The 24,557-nt window shown below is 39.7% G+C and overlaps 1 protein-coding gene and 1 long non-coding RNA gene across 12 annotated transcripts in view; both read left to right on the forward strand.

The window, feature by feature from the left end:
* The window catches only part of CUNH10orf90 (chromosome unknown C10orf90 homolog), a 265,804-nt gene that overhangs the window by 157,059 nt on the left and 84,188 nt on the right, over positions 1-24,557 (forward strand). For all 11 annotated transcript variants that reach the window (XR_015440433.1, XM_087185154.1, XM_087185153.1 and 8 more), the window contains one exon: positions 11,556-12,684. Coding sequence is in view for 10 of the 11 variants with exons in the window: in XM_087185154.1 (XP_087041280.1) it covers positions 11,556-12,684 (1,129 nt within the window). In the remaining variant the exon portion in view is untranslated. The remainder of the gene's footprint in view (positions 1-11,555; positions 12,685-24,557) is intronic.
* LOC101719885 (uncharacterized) overlaps positions 12,705-24,557 on the forward strand; it is a 36,327-nt gene continuing 24,474 nt past the window's right edge. The window contains exons 1-2 of the long non-coding RNA XR_002392647.2: positions 12,705-18,116; positions 21,716-21,764. This is a non-coding gene — a long non-coding RNA (uncharacterized LOC101719885). The remainder of the gene's footprint in view (positions 18,117-21,715; positions 21,765-24,557) is intronic.

Raw genomic sequence — 24,557 nt, forward strand, 5'->3', positions numbered from 1 at the left:
CTGAGTCCCGCTGCTCCTGGTCCAGAGGTAGGGGCTTCTGAGCCACCATCCCACTGCTCCTTGTCCAGAGGAAGGGGTTTCCTGGCCACCATCCCTCCCGCTGCTCCCAGCCCACAGGAAAGGGCTTTTGGGCCACCTTCTGTTCCGCCACTCCTGGCCCAGAGGAAGGGGCTTCCCGGCCACCATCCCTCCCACTGCTCCCAGCCCACAGGAAAGGGCTTTTGGGCCACCATCCCTACTGCTGCTCCCGGCCCCTGTCCCACCTCACTCAGCTCAGAGGAGGTAATCCGTGCAGGTGCCAACAGCCCCACCCCACAGTCGAAATGAGAAAACACATAAATAAGTCAAAAAACCAGACTTCCAGATCACCTACAGCAATCCCAAAGGGAAATGAGATGGAACACTCTGATACTCAACCACCTGGTTGCCACTGAACTGGCAACAAAAGGGGATCTGGAAAAAAATGAAATCAGAAATAATTTCTCAGATAACAGGAGAAATTGTGCCCCTAGTGCAAGACATGATTAATAAATCTAGAGAGGAGCTCAGGAACATGATGGAATCTCAACATAAGAAACAAATGGAATCCATAAAACAGATGCAAAGAGATTTCCAGGACATGAAAAACTCCATTGAAAGTCTACACAGCAGAAGGAGCCAAGGTGAGGACAGAATTTCAGATATAGAAGATAAGATTGCAATTAGTGACCAGGAAAAGAAAAATTGCTTCAAAATTATAAGGGAAGATGAGAAATCAATCCAGCAGCTGCTAGATGATGCAAACAAGAATAACATAAGACTGACTGAGCTCAATGAAGATAGAGGAGAGAGTGCAGATGACATAAAAAATCTCTTCACAGAAATAATGGCAGAAAACTTCCCAAGCAGGGGAAAAGAACTTGACATACAGATAAGTGAGGCATATAGGACTCCAAATAGTCTTGATAAAAAATAAAACTACACGTAGGCATATAATTGTTAAGATTCCAGAAACTCAACAGAAGAACAAAGTTCTACAAGCAGTTAGATAAAAGAAACAAATCACATACAAAGGAAAGCCCATCAGAATCACAGCAGACTTCTCAACACAAACCATGAAGGCAAGAAGAGCTTGGAGTGACATATTCCAAGCCCTAAAAGAAAACAGCCTCCAACCTACATTGATGTACCTTGCAAAACTATCTTTCAAAATGGATGGAGAAATAAGATACTTTCATGACAAAGAGCACCTTAGGAACTTCGTGAATACCAAACCAGCACTCCAAAGAATTTTACACAATATCCTAGGAACAGACATTGAGGATCACAACCCCAGGAAGCAAAGCAGAATGAACCCATCTGGCATGACAAGAAATTAAATGGAAAGGGGGAGAACCCAAAAAAAAGAAAAAGTCATGGCAATGACAAGTTAATACATTTCAGTTATAACCATCAACGTTAATGGTCTCAATTCACCAATCAAAAGAAATAGACTGGCAGAATGGGTCAAGAAGCAAAATCCAACAATATGCTGCATACAAGAAACACACTTAATTCAAAAGGAAACTCATAGACTGAAAGTTAAAGGGTGGAAAACAATACTCCATGTGACAGGAACCCGAAAAAAAGCAGGAATAGCTATCCTCTTTGCAGATCAAGTAGATTTCAAACCAACACTGATTAAGAGAGAAGAAGGACACTACATCCTTGTAAAAGGGAACAAACCAACAGGAAGAGATGACAATCATAAATATCTATGCACCAAACACTAGTGTGCCAAACTATATAAAACAAATACTAATGGACATGAAAAGCCATATATGCACTAATACAATTGTAGTGGGGGACCTCAACACCCCACTGTCACAAATAGATAGATCAACTAGACAAAAAATAAGTAATGAAATACTAGAACTCAATCGAACTCTTGAACAAATGAACTTAACAGATGTTTGCAGAGTCTTCCACCCCACAAAATTGGAATACACATTCTTCTCAGCTGCACATGGGTCATTCTCCAAAATAGACCACATACTCACACATAGAACATGTTTAAGTAAGTGCAAAGGAATTGAAGTTATCCCCTATATATTATCAGACCATAGTGTGATGAAATTGGAGATCCATAGCAAAAGAAACTCAAAAAATTTCATAAATATGTGGAAATTGAACAACAAACTTCTGAATAACCAATGGGTCACAGAGGAAATTAAAGAAGAAATCAGACGGTTCCTTCAATTAAATGACAATGACAATACAAAATATTGGAATCTATGGGACACAATGTAAGCAGTCTTATGAGGGAAATTCATAGCAGTGAATACTCATATTGTGAAAATAGAGTGACCCCAATTAAACAACCTGATGCTGAACCTCAAGCTTCTAGAAAAAGAAGAGCAGGACAAACTCAAAGCCCATAGAAAGGAGGAAATTATAAAGATCAGGGCAGAAATCAATGCAATGGAGACTAAGAGAGCAACACAAAAAAAATCAATGAAGCCAAGAGTTGGTTCTTTAAAAGAATCAACAAAATTGACAAACCCTTACCCAAACTTGTCAGAAAAAGGAAAGAAAAGGCCCAAATCCACGCAATTAGGAATGAAAAGGATGAAATTACAACAGACCCAGCAGAAATCCAGAGGATCATCAAGACCTACTTCCAGAACCTATATGCCAATAAGATGGACAACACAGAAGAAATAGACAGATTCCTAGATACATATGAATTACCAAAGTTGAATGAAGAAGACCTAAAAATTCTGAACAACCCAATATCAATCAATGAAATTGAAAATGGAATTAAAAACTTATCAACTAAGAAAGGCCTGGGCCCTGATGGCTTCACTGCTGAATTCTACAGGACATTTAGAGAGGAACTGCTGCCACTACTGTTTAAATTCTTCAATGAAATTGGAAGGGAAGCAATACTCCCAAATTCATTCCTGGAAGCAAGCATTACCTTGATCCTCAAAGCAGAGAAAGACCCAAATGAAAAGGAGAACTATAGGCCAATCTCACTAATGAACATAGATGCAAAAATCCTCAACAAGATAATGGCAAACAGAATGCAGAAGATCATCAAGAAGATCATACACCCTGATCAACTGGGATTCATCCCAGGAATCCAGGGATGGTTCAATATACAAAAATCAATCAATGTAATACACTATATCAATAGAGCCAAGGACAAAAACCATATGATTATCTCCATAGACACAGAAAAAGCATTTGACAAAATCCAACATGCATTTATGATAAAAACCCTACAAAAAATTGGAATAGATGGTCTCTACTTCAATCTGATAAAAGCCATCTATGAAAAACCAACAGCCAATATCATACTAAATGGTCACAAACTGAAATCCTTCACACTAAAATCAGGAACAAGACAAGGATGTCCACTATCACCACTCTTGTTCAATATAGTTCTGGAAACATTAGCCATGACAATTACACAAGAGAAAGAAATAAAAGGAATAAAGATAGGACATGAAGAAGTCAAATTATCATTATTTGCAGATGACATAATATTCTATATAGAAGACCCCAAGAACTCCACCAGAAGTCTTCTAGACTTAATAACCAAATGCAGTCAAGTAGCTGGTTATAAGGTCAACACACAAAAATCAATAGCTTTCCTCTACACAAATGACAGACTCACTGAGAGAGAAATGGGGCAAATAATTCCTTTCACAATAGCATCCAAAAAACTGAAATACTTAGGAATCAACCTAACAGAAGAAATCAAAGACCTCTTCTCTGAAAACTATAGCACTCTGAAAAGAGAGATTGAAGATGTATCAGGAAATGGACAGACATCCCCTGCTCCTGGGTAGGAAGGATTAATATAGTGAAAATGGCCATACTTCCAAAACTGCTATATAGATTTAATGCAATTCCAATTAAGATCCTAGCAGCATACTTCATGGACCTTGAGAAAACAATCCAAAAATTCATTTGGAACAAGAAGAGACCCAGAATAGCAAAAGCAATTCTAGGTAACAGAGACATGGCAGGGGGTATCATAATCCCCAACCTGCAATTATACTACAAAGCTACTGTGATAAAAACAGCATGGTACTGGCAAAGAAACAGACCTGAGGACCAGTGGAACAGATTAGAAGATGCAGAAAGAACTCCAGACACACTCAGCCATCTCATCTTCGATAAAGGAGCCAAACACCCTCACTGGAGGAAAGATAGCCTCTTTAATAAATATTGCCGGAAAAATTGGGCTTCAACTTGCGAAAGATTAAAACTAGACCTGTATCTCTCACCATGCACTAAACTAAAATCAAAATGGATTAAAGATCTAAATATTAAAATAGAAACTCTGAACGAGTGGGAACAGAGGTTAGGTAAAACCCTTGAAGACATCGGTGTAGGAAAAGATTTTATGAACAAAACCTCAGTTGCCTGTGAACTAGCACAAACAATCAACATGTGGCATCTCTTCTTATTAAAAGGCTTCTGCACAGCAAGAGAAACCACCAGCAGTGTGAAGAGACAACCCACAATATGGAAAAAAATCTTCACCTGCTCTTCCTCAGACAAAAGTCTACTATCTTGAATCTATAAAGAACTTAAAAAGATCAGACCTCCCAAATTTAAAGACCCAATCCGAAAATGGGCATCTGAAATGAACAGACATTTCCCCAACAAAGAAGTAGAAATAGCAAATAAATACATGAAAAAATGTTCAATATCACTGGTCATTCGAGAGATGCAAATGAAAACAACGCTGAGATTACACTTCACTCCAGAAAGAATGGCTGCTATCATGAAGTCAACCAATAACAAATGCTGGTGGGGCTGTAGGGAAAGAGGAACCCTGTTCCACTGCTGGTGGGAGTGTAGACTGGTGCAAGCACTGTGGAAATCAGTATGGAGATACCTCAAAGAACTAGGACTGGAAGTCCCATTTGACCCCACTATTCCCCTGCTGGGGATCTTCCCCAAAGAATTAAAAGAATCATACCACAGTGATATATGTGCACCCATGTTCATAGCAGCACAGTTTGTGATAGCTAAAACTTGGAAACAGCCCTAATGCCCATCAACTGGAGACTGGATAAAGAAAATGTGTGTGTGGTTTTTTAAAAATAAAATGGAGTACTACTCAGCCATCAAAAATGAGAAATTAGAGACATTTATAGCTAAGTGGATGCACATTGAGGCGATACTCTTAAATGAAATAAATAGGACACACATGTATAAATACCGAATAGTTTCTCTGGTGTGAGAAACTGAAAGTGTAAATGAAGACTAAAATGCATAATAGGTAATGTGAAATAGGAAGAAAAGGGGCAAAGGGGAAGGAAGTGGGAGGGCTAGGGGAAAGGGTAGAAGGGAATGGGATTAATATGAGAAAATGGAAAAACAGGAACAAAATCTTTGTGAATAGGGAGGAATGGAGGGGTTGAAGGGAGGGCTGGGCAAGGGTGAAAAATAAGAACCAAGAGAGACTATGTAAAGGTGCAAATTTCCAATGATGAATGTCATTATATTGTATACCTAAAATGTACCAATGATTAGAATGAATAACTGATAATGCAAAAATAGGAAGAAAAGGTCCAAAGGGGTAGGGGTAGTGGGAGGCACAGGGGAAAGGAAAGAAAGGAAAGGAAAAGTGATGAGCAATGGAAAAAATGGAAATAAAGTCTTTGTAAATAGGGAAGGGTGGAGGGGGTGAAGGGAGGGCTAGGAATGGGGAAAAAATAAGAACCAAGATGCATTATGTAAAGGTATAATTCCCAATGAGAAATGTAATTGTGTTGTATACCTACAATGTACCAATAAAAGAATTTAATAAAGTGCAAAAAAAAATTGCTGCTGTTTAAGCTGCCCAGCATGTGAATGTTGTCATGGTTCTGATAGATAACTAATACAGACTTTTTCAAGGCTGGCCATTATCTTTGACAGTTTAATGTGTCTCTATAAGAAAAAAGGATTTGATAAATTAAACTTCCAATATTATTGTGTATGTTGAAGAGCAAGGAGCCCAGCATTTCCTTTTTACTTTGTCTCACTTTATTTGGGGGCTCTTTCCAAAGCTAAATCTAAACACTGGAAATTACCCCTTTGTTGTAATTTGATTACCTACTTGATATTAATGCCACGAGAATAGAAATGTCCCTAGTACCCAGCGTGGTACCTGCATGTAGTAAGTGCTCAGCAAATATTTGTCAAATGAGTAAACAAATGATTTGACCTTGACTGTATATTATGAATAATAGAATTTGTACCTAAAAATAGATTAGTGGTTCATTCATAATAACAAAATTTCAATGTATTGGGTATGTATGGAATTATTTTTATTTATTCAATACAGATAAATTCAATATACTCATTTTATGCTATGCTGAAATATGGTACAGTTTTGATAACATATCCCATTCCTCTGGAAATTTGATTATATCAGTTATCCACTGATTTCTGCTGATTAATAGAAAAAGTAACTCCCTAGGGTTACACATCACCCTCATTTTTTTTTCTTGGCTTAAATTCCTTTATTGGTACATTTTACGTATACAGTACGTTTGCATTTATCACCGGGTACTTGTACCTGTACATGATGTATCTTGGTTCTTACTTTTTCCCTATTCCCAGTCCTCCCTTCACCCCCTCCACCCTTCCCTATTTACAAAGACTTTATTTCCTTTTTTTCATTTTCTCATAACTTTTCCTTTCCCTTCTTTCCTTTCTCCTTCCCCTCCCACTTTCCCTACCTCTTTGGACCTTCTCTTCCTATTTCAAATTATCAATTATTCATTTTAATAATTTTAATCTTTATTTACACTTTCAGTTTCTCACACCAGAGAAACTATTCAGTATTTACACATGTGTGTCCTATTTATTTCACTTAAGAGTATCGCCTCAATATGCATCCATTTAGCTATAAATGTCTTTAGTTTCTCATTCTTTATGGCTGAATTGTGCTCCATTTTATATTTTAGAAAATCACCTCTTCTTTATCCAGTCTCCAGTTGATGGGCACTTGGGCTGTTTCCAAGCTTTAGCTATTACAAACTGTGCTGCTATGAACATGGGCACACATATATCACTGTGGTATGATTCTTTTAATTCTTTGGAGAAGATACCCAGCAGGGGAATAGCTGGGTCAAATGGGACCTCTAGTCCTATTGCTTTGAGGTATCTCCATACTGATTTCCACAGTGGTTGCACCAATCTGCACTCCCACCAACAATGGAGAAGTGTTCCTTTCTCCCCACACCCCTGCCAGCATTTGTTATTGGTTGATTTCTTGATAGCAGCTGTTCTTTCTGGGGTGAGGTGGAATCTCAGTGCTGTTTTCATTTGCATCTCTTGACCAGTGATGTTGAACATTTTATATGTTTATTTCTTGCTTTTACTTCTTTGTCTGAGAAATGTCTGTTCATTTCAGATGCCCATTTTTCAATTGGGTCTTTGAATTTGGGGGGTCTGAATTTTTTGAGTTCTTCATATATTCTAGATAGTAATCCTTTATCTGAGGTATAGCTGCTAAATTTTTTTTTCCCATATTGTAGGTTGTCTCTTAGCTCTGTTGGTGGTTTCTCTTGCAGTGCAGAAGCTTTTTAATAAGATGAGATCCCAGTTGTTGATTCTTTGTGCTAGCTCCCATGCTACTGAGGTTTTGTTCATAGTCTTTTCCTATGCCAATGTCTTTAAGAGTTCTACCTAACTTATCTTCCAGCAAAGTTAGTGTTTCTGTTTTAATATTTGAATCTTTAATCCACTTCAGTCTGAGTTTAGTGCATGGTGATAGATAGGGGTCTAGTTTTAATCTTTGGCAGGTTGAAATCCAGTTTTTCCAACACCATTTATTAAGTAGGCTATCTTTCCTCCAGTGAGCCACCCGCATATTTTGAGAGATATTTTCATCCCTGTCACCTCTTTCACCCTCCACACTTTCCCTATGAGCAAGAGAGGGCAAATAGATTTTCTTTGGAACTGGGCTGCTACCAGTGTATCCCCCAGGAACAATGTCACCTTGACATACGGAACAATTCTGGAGCCTCAGAAATAAATTCAAATTTATGCGGTTCATTATTACTCTCCCATTTTCTTTTCATTGAGTCAAAATCACAGTCACATTTGCCAGGTCCCAGGAAATGACCTGGTGGCTGAGTCCTTATCCAATCTCCCCAGGCTTCTGGTTCTTTCCAGAGTGACACCTGTGGTCTGCAGCCCCCAGCTCCTGTATCCTATGCAGGTGTAGTCACTGAGCTCTGGCCAGTGCCCTGTCTTAGCACAGGTGTGGAGCCAGGCCAATATCCATCCCCATCCCCGGATTTTACTGTAGAATTGAGAATGAGGCCTGGGTGTTGGGGTTTTGCAAGCTGCCATGACTGTTTTGAAGTGCAACCTAAGTACTGCTGGAGAGGAGCCCCACCTACAGCAGGGCTTCCGGTAAGCCTGGTGCATTGAAGGCCCCCCCAAAGGGAGTGACACACAACATGTACAAGAGTTGGGGCCTTTTCTGCTCCATGCTGAGGTGATAACCACTCATATTTACCAACACACCCTGGCTTATACCAAGGCCAAGGCTGTCATGGGATCCTGAACCTAGATGACGGGGTAACCTCTCAATGTCTGAGATTGCAGTGAATGGAAGCTGGAGTCTCCACAAGCAGCACTCCTTCTTGGTCTTCAGCTGCCGAAACTGGTCTATTGTCCTGTAGCTAGTGTGACAGTCACAGCTCAGGATGGGCCCCCAGGGGCCTGGGTCAGCTCAGCCCCCTTTCCACTGCATCCATGTGGAAGAATCACTGGAGAGCTACTTAAAAATATAAATTCTGGGCCATGTCCCCATAGGCCCTGATTCACCTGGTGCAAGGGAGGGAGGCGCCAATAAATCTGCATCCTGTCCAGGTGTTTTTTTATGCAAGTGGTCACTGGTCCAAACTTTAAAAAAAGACTGATGCTACCATTTCCAAGATGGGTATTTAATTTTTCCTCTAAAGACCAATGTCAAAGCAATTCCTACTGGGTATGATTATATACCTCGTAGGGTGCCTGGGAACAATTATTATCAGAACTAAATTTAACTAAAATGGAAGGGACTGCGTGCAGTCAAATAGGCACCAGGTGTGCTTCAGTTTTCTTGTTCGTAAATCACAGCCAGGAAAAATGCTCCAGGGAGAGGGTTTGGTGTGGGAGAACTGCAGCAGGAGCATAGGCTGCCTGCTGGAGTCACACAAAAAGCTTTAAAACAACCTGGCCCCCCCAACCCAGGAATTTTACTGTAAAAGTGTGGGGATGGGGCCTGAGCATTGGGGTTTTGCCAGTTGCTGTGACTGTTTTGCTTTGCAACCTAAGTACTGCTGGGGAGGAGACCCATACACAACAGGGCTCCCAGCAACACTGCTGCATTGAAGACCCCCTCAAGGGAGTGACACACACCCTGTAACCTTAATGTGGAAGGTAGCAGTGAGGCTGAGAACTTGGGTGTCTTTGTACTTGTTCTACAGCACAGATATTTTGATTTTTTTAAACAATGATGTACATTTTTAAATAACTGTCCTATCATTTCTTGTTCTTTGTCCATCTCCTATCCTCTTGTACATTTGCAACTTCTCATAGATCTTAACAACAACATGCATAAGGTGATGAAGATGGTATGGAGGACACAGGGCATGGGAGTGCCTTGCTCAGATATGCTGGACCTCTGGTGGCCAGGTGGACATGAAAGGTCCAGTGTCCAGAAGAGAAAACTAAATTATTTGAGCAAATGCTTATTAATCCTGGCCCAAAGAAACTATCACCGTGCTTACTTATCACATCTTGGGAAAAACAAATACCTTGCTTTCCAACGTACACAGGTCTTTCTCCTCTCCAGATCACCTACATGAGAATCACTGGGATGTGGGTTAAAACACAGATGCCTGGTTCCTACTCACATTCAGGATCAGAATCTCTGAGCTGGGGAACCTGTGATAGGTAACATCCCAAGTGATTCTTATGCATATTACAGTTCAAAGTCTGCTGCATTAAGGGCTGATCTCCCCAGTTATGCCTCCAGACTCCAAAGGCAAGGGTTCTTGGCAACTAGCAGGACTTTTGTAGCTATTATTAGTATAACTAATAACTGGGTCCTGTGCATTTCCATTTGAAAGTTCATTGCAAGCAGGCACAACAATGTCAAAATGGAGGCCTTGGACCTGTTCCGACTAAGTGCTAGGATATGGCTGACCTTCCACACTACTTGTTATGGCTTGTATCTAAATGTTCCCCCCGCAAAGCCTCATGCACTCATAGGCTTTTCCTAGGTGGGTGGATCTAGGCTGTGTGAATACAGCATGGATTAAGGGTGGGTGATAATTGGATTAGTCCTCGGATTGGCTTAGTATTGTTCAGGGCTTGGGTAAATGGAAGCCTCACCCTGGGTATGGGTGGTACGAACCAATAGGCTTGTAGACTGAAGGAAATATAAAGGGAAAGATGGTAGCAGGCTGGCTGCTTCCTGCTCTGCCATAGACTGTTTCTCTCTACCATGCTACTCTGCCTTGGAGCCAGCTGATTGTGGACTGAAACCTCTACACACTGTAAGCTGAAATAAAGCTTTCCTCCTTTAACTTTGGGTGTGGGATATTTTGTCTTAGCAATGAGAAAGTAACCAAGACACTACTCTTTGCATTGCTTCATAGATAAACATTTAAAAAAACCCCACAAGATCAGAATAGATTCTTCTTCCTGGTCTCAACCTAATGAGATGCTTTATTAAAAATCATAGTACACAGTTTTGGATGCACCAGTGATTTACAGTTTAGGACTTAAAGTCTGCTGATTAGGAAGCAGGAAATACCTTGATCATTTGAAAGCATGACAAAAACTCTTGCCTATGCAGGTGTGTGTTGAAATGCAGCAACATGAGGTTAGTAGTTCTAATCAGTTTTGGTTCACCCTCCCCCATCCTTATAAGTTAAATCACCTGATTGTTACAGTCTTTCCTCTGGGCAATTGTCTGAGCTTGGGCATGTGATTTCCATTGTCTTGCGTTCCTGATTTGGACTCCTATGATGCCAAGCAGCTGGAGATAACAGAATTAGGGGCTAAATCAGCAAAGGTGGAGGACTGAGAGACTGACCTAAGTGGAAAGGGAGTTCCTTGTCACCATGCTAGCTGTTTCCAGGCTGGAGTGCTAACTCCTTGCCCCGGAAATACTGTCCTACTGGACTCCCCGAGTCCCAGCCCACTCCCAGATACGGTACTATCTTTCTTCCTCACTGAGGAAATGAACTTATATTTGGGCACTCCTGGGTCTAGTGCAGGTGACTGTCAGTCTAATCATCTCCAGTGACATAATGTACATGGTTAAATAAACTAAGACCGGGCAGAGAAAACCAATCCACTAGTGAGACTGATGTTTGCAGAGTGTGTAGCTTCTTCATAAACAGAACTGGGTTTCCTGCCCTTCCGAACGCTCAGAGGAGGCGTCAGGTGTGCAGTAAAAAGCCCTGGACAAGAAATCAGTGTTATAAACCGAGTTCCCTGGCATCCTGAAGGCCCTTGAGAGTTTATAGCCTGTATTACATGGGCTGCTTGAATAATTGGAATCTTCTTTTCATTTGCAGGAAACTCTGGCATCACGAAATACAAAAATGATTTCGTCCATAGTCATTTCGCAGCTGATTGATGAGAACAAATCAAAAGAAGATGTGGCCGTGTTGCCGCTGCCCTGTGGGATGATGGCCCAGCCTCCAGCGTGCCGCACTAAGCCTGCTTTGGCTCTGCGCAGCGGCGTCAACATCCACAGGGCGTTTGCGTTACTTCCGGACAGACCAGGAATTCCCACGGCGTCAGATGAACGAAGACCAGAGATAGATTTGCCGCCTGCAGGGGACAGCGTGTGCGGCGGCCCTCGCCAGGGGTTCTCGTCCATCACCATCACAGCGCGGCGCGTGGGCCCCCCAGCTGGCGCCCTGGTGTGGGGCACTGTTGGGGACGCTTTGTGCCCCAAGTGTGGGGCGGAGAGTGCTCTGGGCAGGGGTCCCTCAGCCCAGGCTGGCGGTCTCCACCGACGCCCACACCATGAGCCTCTTGCCTGCACAGAGTTCCCCAAGAAAGGCTCTGTGGTGAGGCTGAAGGCCCCCGAGGCCCAGGCGCGGAGGTACACAGGTCCCGAGTACTGGGTCACTCAGGTGGACAGCAAAGAGAACAGTTTTCCTCCAGACGCCCCGCCTTCCGGAAAGGGCCCGCTAGTGTTTAGCTCCTGTGTCCACCTGCGGGTGTCTCGGCAGTGTCCGAATTCCATCTACTACTTGGACAAGTCTCTCTCTGTCCCAGTGGGGCAACCTAAAGTTGTCAGTCCCCAAATGTACAGATCCGTCCTGTCGCTCAACCTCCGTTGTAGTTCCCACGGGTTAACAGCAGATGGAGTAGATGGCCTAGCTAACGGAGAGCCAATAAGCAGAGCCCTGAAGCAGGAGCTCCTGGAGGGAAACCACAACCTCCTAGGCTCGCTCTGGAATCCAGCTTTACCAGAAAGTCACTCGAAAGAAAACCCTTCACTGGGTCCGGTGCTTTTGGGGACTGGTACATGCCCTTGGAGTGACTGTCCTCCGCTGGAAAATATAGAAATCGCAGATGTGGGAACTAACCAGTTCACTGTTAGAAACGGTAAAGACCACCGTGCAACTCGTCCTGCCACCAGTCATGGCAACCAACTGTCCATTCACATTCCTGGCTGGAGTTACAAGGGAGGTAAGTGATGCTTCCATGTGCAGGAGGGCCACCGTGTAAATGCCCAGCCTCCAGGGAAATTGAGTTTCTTTTACTTAACCTATTCCAAGGGGCATTTCTCAGAAGAGTTGCTTTGATTTCTTTGCCTGAAGCTGATGTCCGATTGGATAGATGAGAGTTTTGTAGATTGTGAGAGAACTTCCCTCAAATTCTTGTTGCCAGCAATCCTGCCAGGGCATATGCCACGAGTAGGAAATGGTAATCCTCCAAAAAAGCTAATTTAGACCTTCCCACATCACATTCCAAAGTAGGGCAATAAGCATCCACATGCCATCCACAGCCAGATGTTTTGTCTTTCTGGTGTCAAACATCTATATATTTGGGTGTGTCCATAATTCTTTTAACTTTTCAATTACATAGTTGATATCTATGAGCTAGCCTAGCTGCCTCATAAATATAAAAATCTAGACTACAAAGCTTCATAATGAAGTATACATGTGTGAATGTTTGCATGTACAGTGACTATAGGACATTCTCTAAATGAGGAAGTTGTAGACTCTCCATGCCAAACGGCAGCAAAAGTAATTTTTGGTCCTGGGTTATATCTTCTGGGGCAGATGGCTGGGATTTGTTGCTGTTTCTGCCATTTTCAAGGCAGGCAGAATTCCCAAGGTGGGTTGCCTTGAGACCTTTCACCTTTTTTGAGACCGGGGGAGGAAGCAGGTCTGACTTGGAAAAAGCAGCTAGATTTCTTTCTTTCCCTGTGTAAACTTCTGATTTTCAGCCCTACTTCATGTGAGAGAGAATGGTTTATAAATTAGTGACTTTCCACTTGGGGAAAATACTTAAAGATAATAGTAGTAAAATTGAAAGTGCAGCATATGCATAATAATTTTATGGTGCAATTTTTGTCCATTAAAGCTTTATTAATTAATAAAAATGACTGTGAAGCATTTAAAGCTATAATATGCATAGAAATGTTAAATGATGTAATTAATTTCAACAAGTACATATATGTTGGATGCTCAGAGATTTTTAAAGCAATTTTGACATGGCTTTCAAATTGATTAAACCATTGAATGCATTTGAGTGTTACAGACTCACTGCAAGAAGGAAAATGTAAGCAGCCGCCCATGTTCCAAAGATAAACCCCACTTTAATATTTAAAGAGATTGCTCATGCTAGACACTTCATCTTCCTTATTGATGAAGATTCCAGAAATAGACAACCTGTGCTACCCCAGTGAAAGCACATCCTTGTCTTTATACTGTGTTTTTTGATGTAAAATAATAATTTGAATTTATAACACTTTTCACCAAAAGATCTTTAAAAATAACTCGGGCCAGATCTCAAACATTTATCTCAAAACAGAAGAGCAAGAGCAGTGAAAATTTCCCAACTTATTTTTGGCTTTGGTGCAGAGATTTTTGATTACGGCTTTGTGAAATGGTTATTCTTATAAGGGATTTTCTTAGGCAAATAGTGTAAGTTAAAACTACTTTCCACAGACCAACATCTCTCAGAATAACCATATATCTCAAAGATTCACATCTGGAGTGCTAAGAGGCTCTAAACCATGTGGCCTCATTCTACCATTTGAGGAAAGATTCACAGAAGCCAGGGAGCTTTGAGTATCTTTTAAAGAGTTGCCGATCTTTTATTTTCTAGCTCAGTGAATGTGAACCAGTGACACTAACTCTCTGAGCTTATTTTCTCCTCTGGTAACTAGAGCAGGAGGTGAACTGGGCACTCTTAAAGATCTTCAATCTTAAATTCTGTTCTGTCTGCCTAAAATGTAATCTTCAAGGGAAAGAGCCTCCATGGGACTCTTGGCCTCTCCATTATAATGTCAAAGCCACAGAGCCTGGGTCCACCATTTGTGGCTCATATGTCCAGTATATGCCACTACACACCACACACACACACGCACAGGCACTGCTGGGCTTGAGTGTACCCTCACCCAGTAACTAATTCCAGGGGACTGTATTTCTTCTTGAGGGACAAGAAAGCACTTCTGGCTGTGCTACAGAATTCTTACCTAAAATTTATAAGCACAATTCATTGACTCTTAACGACCACAGTCTCTCCTGGCACAATCTGTACAATGTTGTAAGAGTGAGCTGGCTGACCTTCAGTCTTGACAGAGCTTTTTAGACTTAATGTAAGTGCTTTCCGGCCATGGCAATGCTCATTAAAACTCAGAGGAATGGTTAGTTTGTATTTTCCAGTCTGAAACCAGAATCATATCTAAGGTATTCTTGACAGCCTCCTGTGGCTACATATGCTATTATCAGTCTTCATACTTCATAGTTGCTGCATCTGATTGTTTTTATTTGAAGGATTCCAAAATACCTCCTGAGCAGGATCCTCTCTAGGCTGACTTACTGACATACAGCTGCCTGGGAGATCCTACAAACCAAGGTTAGGCGATCTTAGTTCTAGTTATTAGGTCACTGAACAGAAAGTCCTACACATTATATTCTTGAATGAGCCTCCGGGACATGCACCCAGAAAGATTACCAAGATCAGGGAAAATGGAAATTCTTCATGCAGTACAGATAGGCTCTGTCTGCTGAAACATAGCTTCCCAAGAGGCACACAGGTACCAGTCCTCCTTCAGTGCTGAAGGGATGGGAATTAATTCTCTCTTTGCACATCTCCTTTGTCCTCGATGTTTTATCATTGCTATTACAAGAATCCTGTTGGTACCTTGGAGGTGAGCATGGTACAAATCCTTTTAGATAATAATAAACTCATTCTCATCGTTGTCATTTTCATCATTGTTATCATGTTATCCATAACCACAGCATATGTTAAGAAAATCCTAGGGGGCCAGACCCTGGGTTAGATCCATTATTGAGTCATTCAAACCATTCTGTAAAGGAATTCCATTATCCCAATTTTGCAAGAAAGACAAATGAGACTTGAAAATTAAATGATTTGCCCAAGTCCACGTGGCTAGATAAGTGCTAAAGCTATGCAGTGGCTCCTGCTGGGCACTTGCCAGGACAGTGCTATGTAGAACAGTAAGGATGGTGAGGACTCTTAATGGGCAGCCCATCTCCGCTGTCACTATGGAAGGTGGTATTTGAAGACTGCTTCAGGATATATTGAGCAATACTAATATTTGGTGGGGAGTAAATTTCTGATGAAATGTACAAAGTGATGTCATTTGGCACCGTTCCATTTTATTGGCTTAGAGATCCTTCCCAGGTTGAAATCTAGTTCTTGGTGTTGCTCTATGGATATATACAATATCAATTCAAGTGGTTCTGACCTCACTGGTTGTGCATGCCTGAAACAGTATTGATGCACATACATTACTTATTGCCAATTTTGTTTTTCATTCATGGCCTGATTCTGAAGGTCTCACCCTTCCTAAACCACCCAAGAAAAGAGAGCAAAATCTTCTATTGTTAGATTCTATTGGAGAAGAGACTTAGGAACATTCTGTCCATACCTGTCCATGCCAGTCTTCATGCTCTGTGGTAGGCTTTCTGTGCTGGAATGACCTTGGTCAGTGCATAGCCCTTGGTGATATTGGTCTGAGAAGACCCCAGTGGAGCTTGGCATTGCTAATAAGTAAAGATGTGAATGACAGAAAGTAAAGAATTCCTAGCATATCACCAAATGAGTGCTATGTCTGCATTCGGGTGGTGTCTAATGTATTAACAATGAGCAATCTTTATTTCACATAACTCTTAAGGCAAGATAACACAATGTTATGGTTTGGGTCTTAAAAATCCTTCAAAGTTCATATGTTAAAAACTTGATTCCCAGCTGATGATGCTATTGCGATGTGGTGGGAACTCTAGGAGATGGGTCTAGTTGGTGAAATCAGATCACTGGGGGCGTTACTTTGAAGGGTATATTTTATCCTGTCCCTCCCCTCTCTTTCCTGGCTGTCATGAGGTGAGTAGCTTTTCTTCACTACATCCTTCCATCACAATATTTCTGCCTTGTCACAGACCTAAAAACAACAGGGGTAAGGGACCATGGACTGAAGCCTCTGAAGCCATAAGCCAAACTAAATCTTTCCTCTTTTAAGTTTATATTCTCAACTATTTTGTCACAGCAACGAAAAGCTGATTGATAAACACACATTGTACACTTGTCACTATCTGTGATGAGAAATTCTGTATTATGCACATTAGACTCAGCTCTCCTATCTTAGAAGGTCTTCTTTCCGGAGGGGTCAGAAGACATTTGAGGAGTTCTTATTTTACAAATGTAGTTTTTCTTGAATGATCTAGAACCAAGGCAAACAACCTTTCCTTCCTTTCTTCTTTCTTTTGTTTTGTTTTGTAAAGGACCAGATAAGAAATATGTTAGGCTGAGCAGGTCAATTGGGCCATGTGATTTCTATAGTAATTACTCAACTCTGATGTTCAGTCCAAAAGCAGCCATAGACAACAATGCATAAATACATGAGTGTGACTGTTGCTAAGAAAACTTTATTTACAAAAACCAGAAGAGGGCCCACTTTGGCCTGGCCTGTAACTTACTGACACCTGCTCTAGAATTCAAATAAATCCATCCTCCAAGATAAACTTTATCCAGTTTGTTGGATTCCCTGGAACTCAGACTCTGAAATGGGGAGTAGATTTTCTGGGACATGCTCTTCTCGTGAGTGGGAGGGAAACAGGACTGAGCAGAGGACTGGTTTTCTGTCACAGTGGCTATCAGACAAGCTAGCTTTTCAGGATGCTTAGATATGAAAAGAGTGATGCTTCTATCAAAGGTAGGAACTGTCTCATCTTGAGCCTCCCGACCTCCGGTCTACTCTGGGTCTTTGGCACCTCTTCTGGACAACGCCTTCTGTTCTCTCTTATTCTTTTCCTGTTTCCTGAATGCAGATGCCCTCATGATTCAGCCTTGGACTCTAGCCTTCTTGCTATTTTCCTTGTCACTAACAAGGCCAATCACTTATGTGCCACTCACCATTGTTAATAAGTGGGTAGGGAACATGTCCAGCTCTGGAACGTCGTGCTAGTGCCAGCCTAGAGTTCTACCTACACAGCTTTTCCTCACTTGTCTGACATATATTGTGTCAGTTTAATACCAAGTGCTAGCCTGTTCTTCAGTCCATAATGCTGAGACAAAGCTCAGATGTCTCTCTATCCATGCCTTTTTAATGTGATTATTTGCTCTCTCATGAGGCCAGTTCTCTCTGTCTAGACCACCCATTTCTGAAGAACAGAATCCAAGTCTGACTAACTGGTATTGACCTCTTCACATCCAGCAGAGCACCGCGGAACACAGAGTGGGTGCTCAGGACCTTATGCTGGGTGAAGGACAGCTTACTCTATGACCCAATAAAGCCACTGATGTGATGTCAGGGCTACTTACATGCTGTCTTTCTCTCTTTCCTCACACATCTCTCCTTGTGCCTATACCTATCACTTCTCTAGCAAGGAAAGGGTAGGGAGCCATGTAAGACTCCCCATCAAGAGGTACGTTGTGAAAAGTAAAATGGAAACTATAGAGTACGCACTTGGTTTAAAAGTTGGGGGCAGAAAAGTCTCAAAATACCATTTTCCTCCAAGAACTCAATCAGAATAATCAGGTACTGTCATGGGACAACTTTATTACCCTTTAGATGGTTGAATTTAATGTGGAAAAAGAGAAAACATGTGAATGATGTTGCAAAAATATTTCGAAGGGTTTAAAAAATTTTTGTTTCCTTAACTCTTGGTAAGTCTCGCTGACATGGAATCATTTCCTACATAACCATAAATGTGATTTTCAGATCATTCTCTAGAGTCTACAGTGTCTAAATGTTGCTCACTTCAGCCAGTCCAGCAAGCTCTATGGAATGAGTGTCTTTTTATTTTTTCTGCATGAACGTGCTGTATCCCTACAGTGTTTGGGAGAAAGTCATTGCTAATGGGCCATTTGCTCAGTTTGGCCAGGAACAGATGAAGAGAAATAGATTTGAAGCCTGATGCAGGATGACTGGATAATGGTCTATCTTTTAAATTAGGAAAGTGCAAAACAGCTATCTGCACATGAATGGGTAGCAGTGATAATCAGGGTAGCTGGCGAGAAATGCCACAAGCTGGAGCTGGAGAATGGGACCTTCCTGAGTTTCCATCCACTCTGCCAGTTTTTCACCAATGTCCTTTGCTAGATCACTCACAGAAAGAGTGCTGAGCAGTATGGGCTCATAGTGGGGACTCAGTACAGCTTTGTAATTATTGTTAGTCTTCAGTATCATATAAGCTATTTGCAGAAAGCCAATTTAAATGGGATCTTGGAAAGAGGAAGAGATAGTTCAATGAATTATGTAAGGAAAGTATTCTAGATTCAGATGATGCTGGAAAATGAGGAGTTGTGTAAGAAATAGATGGTGTGCTTGATTTCCTTGGCTTGGTGATTTTTCTTTAATTTTTCCCAGTAATCTTAAAGCAAAGATTGTATCTTTTGATAAAATATGATTCTCTTTTGTGTTAATAAGTGCTCTCTGTTTTGTGGGGACATCAAAAGTCATAGTCAAATGAGGAATATTAAATTGAACCAGTATAAGGTTGTCTGTGGACTCAGAAGTTGAAAATAAAAGTTATAAAAATTCAGTTTTTCTTAACCATTTTCTCAATGAATTGAAACATTTGCATACAAGGACTCCATCATTTGGTCTCCTGTAGCCCTGCATTTGTTTTCTTTGTTCTTTAGTGTTGTGCCCAGAAGCCTAAATTAAGCACATGGCCATTCATATTATTATATAATGCTACTTACATAGGTTCCCTAAGGAAAAGAAGATCTCAAGTCTCTATTTCTCAGAGTTGCACCTCTTTTGAGGAATTCTAGTTTTTTTCTTAGACCAGTGTGGGTTCTTCAACCAAAGTTTCTACTTTTATTTGTTTGTTGAAAATTCTGGCATCATGAGGGTCATCTCTTGCAAATATGTGAGATCGCATAGTGATGTTTGTGGTGCAAAACCCATTTCTAGCTTTGTCTTATTTTTCCCATGTATAAATGTGTGAGTTGTTTGAAATAAAGGGAAAAATATGTAGTTTTACTTAAAATCTCTTCAACCCTCAGGCAAGATACTGAATCGGAGGATCATGCTTGCAGTTGAATGAAGGGGACAGAAATCGAGTGTATATCTAGCAGTTGAATGTTCTGGTTTGAAGAAGATCGAGGCTTATCCATTTCTACATGTGGGTCAACCATATTTAAGATATTTTGATCAGATAGCCTATTAGATAGGGAACAGATGACCTTGAACTTCTCTGGCATGCTCTTCACATCCATCGTAAATGTGCTTATGCATATAAGACCTAGGGAAACATTTCATTGCAAAAATTACAGCAAAAGAAGCTGTGAATGGTGGGACAGCAGGCACCATCCAGCAGAATTTGGCATAGGTGATCTACAAAATCCATCGAGTGTCGCAGTGAGGTGCATTTGGGAGATCCAGCTTACCAGATGGCAGAGAGAATCTGTGGTGACTTGATTTGTTGTATTAAAGCCCATTGTGTCTTAGCCTTGAAGTCTGCCTTGGTTATTGGTGCTGCTGGCAGCCATGGTTTCCCTCCAGATTTAACATGATTCATGAAAATGTTGCTTACATGGAATTGCTTTAAACACAATTAGTTTAAATGCAATAGTTTAATGGGATCAGTTTCTTCATTTTTTTCTTTGCTTTTATCATTCTCTTATTGAAAAAGTAAAACATGCATTATAAAAACTAGAATATAATTACATTAAAATATAAATAAATAGAAAGTGAAATTTAATCATAACTCTACAGCTCAGAGATAATAACACTATTATTATTTCATTATATGTTTCCAAATAGATTATGTGGATTCTCCTATGAATGCAACAAACTTTTCTATATACTCTCTTTTCTTTTCTTAATGAAAAGGGAGCCATGTAAAACATGACCTGGTTTAGTTTGTGGCCTACATATTTCCCTATTAATCATTTAATGACTACAGAAGCTTCTACTGAATAAACTTACCTAAGCATTAAAAAGCATTAAATAGGTTGTTTTCATTTTAACATTTTTAAAATAATGTGTTGATAAATGCCCTTAGAAAAAAATGTTGGCATTTTGTATGATTTTCTTAAACTAGATTCCTGGAATTTCTGGTTAAAAAGATAGGGACAATTTTAAGTCTTTTAAATGTAGATTTCAAAATTACACTCTGTGCTACCTATACGTGCCAGCTTTTTTAAACATACACAAACATTAGGTATTGTCATTACAGAAATTTCTGTGCCATTTTATGAGTGGAAAATGATATTTATGTTTTCTTAGTCTGTGTTTTTTCATAGAGGTTGAATTTTCTCATATGCTCATTTCACATTCATATTCTCATGAATATGAATTCTCTTGTGAATTGCTTCTTTTCTTCATTTACCTTTCTTTAGTCCTTTCTTATTTTTTATTTTTATGTATGTAAGAATGTTCATTTTGTATTTTCATTTTCAATGTTGTTTATGGTCATTTTTAAAACTTCAAATTTTGAAATAATTTTAGATTAGCAGAAGAGTTACAGAAACGGCACAGAGAATTCCCATATAGCCTGTGCCTAACTTCCCCTCATGTGAATGTCATAGCTAACTACAGTACATTTACCACAAACAGCCTTTTTTTTTTTTGAGACAGGGTCATACTGTGCATCTCAGGCTGGCCTTGAACTCACTGTGTGCCCCAAGGTGCCCTTGAACTCATGGCAATCCTCCTACCTCAGCCTCCTGAGTGCTGGGATTACAGGTGTGCACCACCACACCCAGCCACAAACAGCCTTTTAATCTGGGCACTGTGGATGTCTTGGGCTGGAGGTTCTTGACTGTCCTCTACATTCTAGAATGTTTAGCAACTTCCCTGGTCTCCACACATGGGTGCCAGTATCCCTTCTTTCCTACACAATAGGTGTACAACCAAAAATGGCTCCAGATATTATTATCACATGTTCCATATGCAGCAAAATTGACCTGTGATCTAAAGTAAGAAATCGATGTTGATGTAATACTAGTAACTGAAATATAGATATTATTCAGATTTCACTGGTTTTTCCACTAATGCCTATTTCTGTTCCAGGATTCAATCCAGGATGCTACCTTGCTTTTAGCCATCATGCCTGTTCATGGTAATTTTTGACATTCAGATTCTTGATTGTTTTAATCTTTTCCCCTTTGTCTTTTCTCTGACAGGTTTAGGAAGGCCTTTCCTAGCCTACATTGCTCACCAGTGCTTTTATTGAATTCAGTAATCCCTGTGGATATATCTCCCTAGTGGTGTAAAGCTGGAATCTATTTTTTCTGAATGGTTTTCCAGTTGTCCTCAGGGATTATTGATGAAATGATCAATAAGCTCAATATTGGCTGGCAGTGCCACTCACGTATCCAATTCTTGTATATACAAGAATTTCCTGGACTTATCCAGTTGTTTCCTTGTAGGAATTGTCATGCAACCTGAATATTGTGTGAATCACAAAAGCTACCCAGTTCCTGTCTATAGATTGGAAAGATGAGGGTTGTACTTTAGCCACTCCGTTTGACATATCATGTCACTGCAGGAGGTAGGCAAGAACAGACTCTTGCTTCCTTCATACTTTTACAAATTTTAATTTTACATTTTAAAGAAGTCACCTCAATCTGGTTCCATACTCTTTTTTTAAGTACTCACCATTTACTTATATTCAAGTGCTTACATTTTTTTCCCTACATACTCATGAACAACACCACAGTGAAATACACAATATTTATGTTACTTCAAACATGTTGGACCTTTTTGTACTTGATCTTCCTTCACCCCAGCCCCATCCGTGGGTCTTCTTTCTGTTGCTGTTCAAGAATCCATATAAATTGTAGTAAATTGAGCATACTCTTTGGTATAAGGTTTATTTCTGTCAGGCTATGCTTTTGAAATTCTTTCATGTCATTGCAAGTATCTTTAATTTTTCTCAGCAGTATTTTATGGTTTTCAGTATAGGGATCATGTATGTATATATAAAATTTATCCTTATTTCATATTCTGAATGCTGCTATGAAAAAATGATACTGATTTAAAAATTTTATTTCCAACTTTTTAGGCAATATTTATATATAAACTATGTATTATATATAAAGCTATATTATATAATACATAAAAATATACTATATATAAAATAACATGTGTTATAAACAATATATATAACAATACATTGTCAAATATATAAAATTTTATATATATTATATACAATAATAAAATAATATATATATATATTTGACTTTGGTATAGGAATCTTGAATCCTGTAACTTTGTGGAAAGCATTTAGTAAATATGGCAGTGTTTTTTGTAAAGCCTTTCGATTTTCCTTATACATAATAATATTATATATGAATAAAATTTTACTTATGTTTTCCTATCTAATGACATCTTTTTTTCTATTGCACTGATTAAGACTTCCAGCAGAATGTTAGAATTAAAGAGAAACAATACCCTGTCTTATCCCTTGTTAGCTGAAAGGCTTTTAAAAATATACAGAAAAGTCCCATCTATATAGAAGGTTCTTTCTATTCATTTTTATTCTTTTTTATTGTGATAAAACATACATAAGTTTTTCCCCCCAATACTGGGGATTGAACCTAGGGCCTTCACACTTAGCTACATTCCCAGTTTTTTTTTTTAAAGAAAAGGTCTTGCTTAATTGCCTAAGCTGTGCTCACACTTTGATCCTCTTGCCTCAGCTTTTCAGAGTGCTGGGATTAAAAGAATACACCACCACATTTGGCTACTAAGTTTTAATTGTATGGTTCAGTGGCACTAAGTAAATTCACATTGCTTTGAGAGTGTCACCACTAATTTTAAGAACTCTTTTCATCTTGCAAAGCTAAAACTCTATCCTCATTAAATGTTAAATCCCCACACCTTAGGAACTAGCATTCTACTGTCTCTATGAATTTGACTACTCTAGGTACTCATATAAGTGGAATCACATATTTGTCCTTTAGTGACTGGCTCATTTCCCCTTAGCATAATGTCCTTCAGACTTTCCTTCCTTGTTAAGGCTGAATAATATTCTACTGCACGCATATGCCACATTGTGTTTATCCAGCCATCTGCTGATAGATGCTTGGATTGCTTCCACATTTAGACTGTCATGGATAATGCTTCAATGTACTCGAGTGTACAAATATCTCTTTGAGTTCCTGCTTTCTGTTATTTTGAGTACTGTATCTCTGAAGTGGAATTGCGGGATCATACGTTAATTCTATTAGTAAATTTTTACAGAACTATCACATTTTTCTTTAGTGGCTGCATGATATTACATTCCTACTGGCAGTGTGTAAAGGTCCCAAGTCTCTACATTCTTACCAACACTTGTTTTTGTAAATGTTGTTGTTATTTTTATATCTATCCTAGTTGGTGTGAAGTGGTATTTCATTGTAGTTTTGATTTGTATTTCCCTAATGATGCACTGGTGCCATTAAACATTGTCCATTTGCAAAACTTTGCAGAAAAGTATCCAAGTACTTTGTATAGTTTTCATTCAAGTTGTTTTCTTAACTGTTATTTTTCTTATCACTAGTCTAATGAGAGATATTATCAGGCCTGGGTGTTGAATATTGGCAAATTCTTTTATGCACCTATAAAACAAGGGTTTTATCCTTTATTTTATGAACATGGGGAATAACTTCGATTTTCATTTTAAATCAACCATATATTTCCAGGACAACTATTTGGTCATGATGTATTTTATGTTTAAAAAACAAATATACTCCTGGATTCTGTTTGAGAATACTTTATGGAATTCTTTTTTGTTGTGTGAGAGATATTGCTGTGTTGTTTTCTTTCGAACTCTATTTGGTTTTGGTGTCAGGAAAATACCAGCTTTATGAGAAGAACTAGAATACAGTAGGCTGTACTCCGGCAACCCTAAAAGAGATTTTCAGGGATT

The sequence above is a fragment of the Heterocephalus glaber genome, unplaced genomic scaffold, assembly GCF_053883595.1.
Source record: "Heterocephalus glaber isolate CG9 unplaced genomic scaffold, H.glaber_assembly_v1.0 deba00001497, whole genome shotgun sequence".
Classification (NCBI taxonomy): domain Eukaryota; kingdom Metazoa; phylum Chordata; class Mammalia; order Rodentia; family Bathyergidae; genus Heterocephalus; species Heterocephalus glaber.